Source organism: Diceros bicornis, chromosome 5 (assembly GCF_020826845.1).
Source record: "Diceros bicornis minor isolate mBicDic1 chromosome 5, mDicBic1.mat.cur, whole genome shotgun sequence".
NCBI lineage: Eukaryota > Metazoa > Chordata > Mammalia > Perissodactyla > Rhinocerotidae > Diceros > Diceros bicornis.
The window spans coordinates 41,885,009-41,891,868 of record NC_080744.1 but is presented as its reverse complement, the minus strand read 5'-3'; the positions used below and the strand labels follow the sequence as shown (position 1 = coordinate 41,891,868).

General features: G+C 44.4%; 1 protein-coding gene across 1 annotated transcript; it reads right to left on the bottom strand.

The window, feature by feature from the left end:
- Positions 1 to 590: 590 nt before the first annotated feature.
- Positions 591 to 4,452, bottom strand: LOC131406036 (E3 ubiquitin-protein ligase RNF4-like). The gene is made up of 2 exons (XM_058541479.1): positions 4,258 to 4,452; positions 591 to 1,879 (listed from the first exon to the last, which is right to left on the bottom strand). Exon 2 carries the CDS (start codon positions 1,614 to 1,616, stop codon positions 1,059 to 1,061), a length of 558 nt encoding a protein of 185 aa, XP_058397462.1. The 5' UTR covers positions 1,617 to 1,879; positions 4,258 to 4,452; the 3' UTR covers positions 591 to 1,058.
- Positions 4,453 to 6,860: the final 2,408 nt, after the last annotated feature.

Genomic DNA, 6,860 nt, shown 5'->3' with positions numbered 1-6,860 from the left:
AACAAGCTTTACTCATTTCATTCTGAGGGAAAAGGAGCGAGCACCACAGAAATCACGTCCTCTCCAATTCTCAAGTGCAGGCTGAATTGTGAGTGCTGTGTGATTCTCTACAAAAAAAAAAAGAGCTAGTGTGTGTGTATGGGAGGGTAGTGATGAGGTCTTCTCAAGGCCTGTGACCCAGCCAGGCTGCTAGAGCAGCTGGGACGGCGATGCAGTAAAGTGTTGGTTCACAGAGAAGCATGCCAACTTGTTGATTAGCTGACCAGTGTGGTGGAAGGCAGGCACACCGGTAAAGCCACAGTGAAGGCAGCCCCTCTCCGGCCTGGCAAGTCAGAGAGCACAGAACCACAACTCTAGATTCCAGTGTGCCTAGGCAACTCCTCAGGGTGGCCTTGAAGGCCGCTAGGAGTCCCAGCAGGACATGGTGCCTGCCCGTATACCCCCCTCCACCCTGCTGGTTGGTAGAGGTGGTCAGAAAGGACTGACTTCCTTCTACTCCAATGGAATTAGGAAATCCAGAGAAAGCACCCTGCCTGGTCCATTAATTAAAATAAAGTTTCCATTGCTCTAAACAAGACCCAGTATAATGGTTGCTTAAACAAGAATGCAATTTATTTATCTCTCAAGTAAAAGTCCAAAGAACCTTGTATGGTGGCTCTGGTTTGCAAAGTCAGTCTCTCAAGTTCCTTCCATCTGCTTGCTCCACCATGTCTAGGATGTTGCCCTTATTTATTTACATGATCCAAAATGCCCACATGTGGCCAATTAAAAATTGATTACTATGAGAAAGAAAGGAAAAATTGCTTTGAGGACAACCACCAGTCTCTGGCGCACTATGACAACAAAAGTCCAGCCCTGCAGCATGAAACAAAAGGAATAGAACAGCAATCTCATCGTGTGTGAGAAATGAAAGAGTTTTTAATATATTCCAGAAAGCGATTTTTAAAATTAGGCTTTCTGAGCTTGGCACACTGGATGCCAACAACCCATAGTTTCTCCACAAGGATGTGGAAAAACCCAGCCAGGGGGTCTGTTGGTCCTGAGCAACTCAGCACACATCATACATAAATGCGATGCCAGCTGATTGTTTTCAAACAAACTGGGCAATTTTTAGTGTACTTAAGCGAAGTGCAGAGGCACTGACTACAGAAGATGTGGCCACATTCTGTAGAATAGATGTGTCGTCTACTCAATTCAATCTCTGAGTACCCATCCATACAAATTCGACATTGGATATAACCAGGTAGTGTGCAACTTAAAGTTTCTTCTTCCAGGGCATTATGGTAGGCACTGTGGGTCACATATACATCTCTGTCCCTCATCAACCCCTGAGGACTGCTCACCACACTGCTGCCAGTTTGGCCTTGGAGTGACCTTGTGTTTCTCCTTGGCCTCCTCCTTTCTTCAGTAATCACAACACAGTCATGTTGAGTTAGGTCAATCACTGCAGGTTCTAGAGATTCACAGGTGAGGTCAACTACTTCATCACTTTCCTCAAGTTCTATCAATTCTGCTTCCAAGACAATCTCAGGAGATGGGCCTCCTTCTCCAGCTGTATGGAATTCTCGGGCTTGTCTGGAATTCACCATACTACCATAGCCCATTCTTGTATTCATTGTGCTTTTTGGATCCAGTCTTCAAAGAAATAAATGACCTGTACCAAAGTTTACAGTGAATGTTAAAGCCCTCAATGTCTCTCAGCTGTTGGTCAGTCACTCTCTGACTTACATAAGAATTTAGAGCCCAGATTTTCCAGTATATTTGAACTCTGATTCTGATTTCAGTCCTGTCTCCACCTCCACAACTGCTATGTTCCTGCAAGGTTGGGGGTTGAGTCTTCTTGGAGCCACTTATGAGACAGCTCAATCTGAATTTTTAACTGAAAAAAATGAGAGAAAAATTAAGCCTTAGTAATATTTAAAAATAAGATTGATAGTAATATAAAATGTATAGATATATAGAAAAATAATATATAAAAATATATATTTATATATAAAATTGTGTACTCAAAATTTCTGATAGTTATGCATTTAAACAAAATTTATACTTTGTGCCCCTCCTCATTTCATGTCCTGATGGTAGTGGGGTGAAGGAGAAACCCAAGGGGCAGTTACATGAAGAGAAGCACAAAATCATTAAACACCAAGAAAAGGTCACTACTTCATCCAAGATCCATTATGAGGATCTCAAGGAAACACTTATTTTTTACAAAGTGAAAATGGAGAGACCAAAAAGCTATTTGCACATTTGAGTTTCTAATAACAAATAAGAAATGAATCATTTAGTCTACACGGAGGTTCATCTTGCCCAAGATTCCCTTTCTAACAGAGGCAGCAAGTGGAGTTTTGAAGAGTTTTATCCCAGATTCTGTTCTAGGAAAGAGGGGATAGAGTTCAAGCACTCGCCACAGACAGACTTGGTTTGAGTCTAGACTCTGACTTGGGGGCATGTGACCTAGACAGTTAAAGTTCTCAAAACCTCAGCATGTAAATCCTTTTTAAAAATTATTTTGTAATTCAGATATATTTTAAATAATTTTAAAATCATTGGTCATCATTAAAGAAATGCAAATCAAAGCCATAATGAGATATCATTTCACACCCAGTAGGATGGCTATAATAGGAAGATAGATAATAACAAGTGTTGGCAAGGATGTAGAATTTTGGGATTCTCATGCACTGCTGGTGGGCAAGTAAAATGGTGTGGCAGCTTAGGAAACCAGTCTGGCAGTTTTTCAAAAGGTTAAATATATAGTTACCATATAACCCAGGAAGGCCACTCCTAGGTATATACCCAAGAGAACTGAAAACTTATGTCCACAACTGAAAATTTGTACATGAATGTTGATAAGAGTATTATTCATAATAACCAAAAAGTGGAAACAGCCCAAATGCCCATTAATTGCTGAATGGATAAACAAAATGTGGTATAATCCATACAATGGAGTATTATTATTATTATTATTATTTGTGTGTGTGTGTGTGTGTGAGAGAGAGAGAGAGAGAGAGAGGAAAGTTAGCCCTGAGCTAACATCCGGTGCCAATCCTCCTCCTTTTGCTGAGGAAGATTGGCCCTGGGCTAACATCCATGCCCATCCTCCTCTACTTTACATGGGATGCCACCGCAGCATGGCTTGACAAGCAGTGTGTCCAAGCACACCCCAGATCTGAACCTGCGAACCCTGGGCCACCGAAGCAGGGCGTGCGAACTTCACCACTATGCCACCAGGCTGGCCCAATGGAGTATTATTCAGCAGTAAAAAGGAATAAAGTGCTGACACTTGGTACAATATGGATGATCTTTGAAAACATCATATTAAGTGACAGCAGCCGATCACAAAACACCACATATTGTATGATTCCATTTATATGAAATGTCAAGAACAGGCAAATCAATAGAGACAGAAAAATTAGTGGTTCCTTAGGGTTGGGGATTGGGGAGAAATGAGGAGTGACTGCTAATGGGTACAGGGTTTCTTTGAAGAGTGATGAAAATGTTCTAAAATTGAGGTGATGGTTGCACAATTCTGTGAATACACTAAACCCCACTGAATTGTACACTTTAAATAGGTGAATTGTATGGTTTATATCTCAATAAAGCTTTCACCAAAACAAATAAACACACAAGCTGCCATAGAAACGTTACGCAAAACAGTGTAAGACCATCTAGACACAAGCCCTAGAACCTGGTAGAGAAGTGTGGAGCCCTAGAAGAAAATCAGCGGAAGCATAGGAGGGCGCGGCGCTCAGCGCTCCACTGGACGTGCCGATTTACTTATGAAGCAATACTTCTCTTGGACCCCACAGACACACCTGCCTCTCACTGGATCACCAGCCTCAAGTATTTGCCTTTCGTGACCAGCCTGCCCCTCCTTCTTCGCTCTGCGCCCAGGGAAAGAGAACCCTGGGGACGAGACCGGGCAGCCCCAGAAAGCAGTGCCCACCACCTGCGACCCCACCCATGCACCCTGCAGCTCATCAACGGCCTAGATATTTTGTCCTGTCCAGGCTAGTCCTTGCCAAGGTAGCTGTCCAGCGAGAATAGAGCAGGAAGCGTGCGTTCCAGCGGCGCGCCACTTTCCGGCCTCTCCTCTGCTTCGCGGTCCGGTCCGGTCCGCATGGAGCCTTAGCAAGCTGAACCCGGGTGCCTGGCTACACTGGGCCAGGAAGGAGGAACGAGGTGCTGCAGGGTCAGGGAGAGCCTGTGGATAGAGAGGGAGAGGCAGAAGGAGGGGGCGTCGCGGGAGGAGGTACTCACCGTGAACGCGCCCAGGTTGGCGGCGGCGCGCAGCGAAGAACAGAGCCAAGGTCACGAAGCGGGAGTCACGGTGCGTTTGCCCACCGACCCCACGGTAGAAAGCACGGGGGTTTTCCCCTCCTTTTAATCTGCTATTTTAGTTTCTCAACTGCCCAATCAAAACCCGAGCCCATGGTGGCTCGTCACCAGTCTCTGGGCAGAAAGCGCTGTTCCAGGTTAGAAAAGGGGACTTTCCCATCCTTAGTTTCCTTTTTCTCCAGTCTCATGTTTTCCGAGAAAGGGCAAGGGCGATGTTGTTGTATTTTGTTTTTTTTTTCCTCCTGGTCATTAGATCAGCAACTCCTCACTCTCTAAATAAAAGTGGTTCTCAACGGAGACAGTTCGCCTCTCTTTAAATTTTGAAAATTAATAGGGTTATTTTTGGTTGTTCCAACAATGGAGTGACTACAGGTATTTAGGGGCTGAGGGCCAGGGGCCCCAGCCTACACGCAGACACACACAGACTCTCCCCCACCACCCCCACCCCCCAATCTGTGAAAAACCTGCTTATAATCTGGGCTTTACAATCACGTGTAAAAACATGTCCTATTTTTCAGTTAATTTATTCCTTGAATACTTATTGACCATTTACTATAACAGGCCCATATACACTGAATTTTCCAGGAATGGAACTAGCAGGCAACTCAAAAGAAAATGTATTTTTGGTTTGTTTTTGGAATTTTACCTAGAGATTTTCACCATTTCAGAGAATCACACCACAGCCAGCAATACCATATCTGAATCTGAGCCATCAGTATAGTGCAACTCTCAGTCTTCAATGTCATAGTTCACAAAGATCCTAGGTCAGTTGCAAGCATGTGGCACTTCTTTACCTCAGCCAGTACAGCCAGGCTAGAGCATTCACATACTAAATTGCTTAGCTTTCATAATCAAATTAGTAAAAGAGGCACCAGAAGCAAAGGTTGTTATAAAAAGGAGGTGTTGCAGAAAAAAGGGGTGGAGGAGATGTTGGATCTGTTTGGAGTTGAAACCTCTAATATACACTGGAGTCCTAGGAACCATGCCCACCTCAGTCTACCAGGCCTGAACTTGAGTTCTGACTCCCTGTCCTAGAAATCTAGCAGCTAAGGCTTCAGTACACAAGTGACCTGCTTACTGTGCCATCACCAGTTAGTGGCTGAGAACCCTTCATTTTACAGGTAAGGAAACTGAGGCTGGGAAAGGTTAAGAGATTTGAAAGATGATGAACTGTGACAGAAGCAGGGCTAGAAGCTCCTGAAAATGCAATTAGACTTTTGTGAATTCTCTGAGCAAATCCTGAGACTGTCAGAAGCGAGCTCTGCCTGCAGATTTACCTTGGGAGGAACTGTCCAGAGTGAGGGGAACGTCTTTTACCTGCAGCCCTTTAGGGAAAGGAATTCTTACATTGTTTCTTTTTTTCACCAGCTCAGTGCCAAGAAGTTTTCCTTGTATCTCCTTGCTTTGGTTTTAGGCAATTTTATTTATTCTTGTGAGCTGTGAAAATAAATAACCACTGGGAGTAAAAGCAGTTGCCTAGAGCTTTACATTTTACAGAGCTCTTCTTACCACCATCCCCTTCTCAGAATGACCCCCGAACAGTATGTGGCACAGAGTAGACACTCCATATTTATTGAGCGAATAAATGAAAAACTTTATGAGGTAGGAATAATTATCCCGTTTTATGGATGTAGTGACAAAAAGTCAAGCCAGTAATATGACTTTTCCAGTTTTTTCATGGAGTTAGGATTCAAACTTAGACAGTAATATGACTTTTCCCATTCCTTTTGTGGAATTAGGATTCAAACTTGGGTCTGAATTCTGCTAACGTCTGTTGCCAATCTTCTTTTTCTTTTTTTCTCCCCAAAGCCCTAGTACATAGTTGTATATCACAGTTGTAGAGTTGTAGCTGTTCTATGTGGGATGCCACCTCAGCATGGCTTGATGAGCCGTAAGTAAGTCCGTGCCCAGGATCTGAACCAGCGAACCCCAGGCCGCCAGCTGCCGAAGCAGAATGCGCGAACCCACCCGCTACGCCACCGGGCCGCCCCGAAACTTTGAAATTTTAATGGAAGTTTGAGACAGCATGTGTTATGGGCCCAGCAGAGGAAGTTAACAGGAAATTCACAGTAGCAGACTGATGCCCCACCCAGACTTGATGAGCCCATCCCCAGCTTTTTCATATTTTGCTACTAACAGTTAGCACTTGCATAGTACTCCTAGCCCTGGAGATTACCCTCAGGCACTGGAGTGAGCTGGAAGTACCTGGGAGTTTTATGTTTCACCCCACTTCACACTCCTGGGCAGCCTGTAGCCAAAGACAAGCTGATGTGGAGCACCAAAGCCCAGCTCCTTTGCTTCAAGGCAGGACAAACTCTGAGGCGTGTTCCTTTTTTCTAGAGCTCCTGTGGGAATAGGCGGAGTGCCAGACAGCAAATCACACAACCACTTGGCTTCTTCCCATTCCCTATCCTTCATCCCTGACTCCCTCATTGGTTTCTCCTGGAAGCCCTTTCTTAATGTCACTTGCAAATCCTTGGTTCAGCGGCTGCTTCTGCAAGAACTCAACCTAAGACCCTCACTGA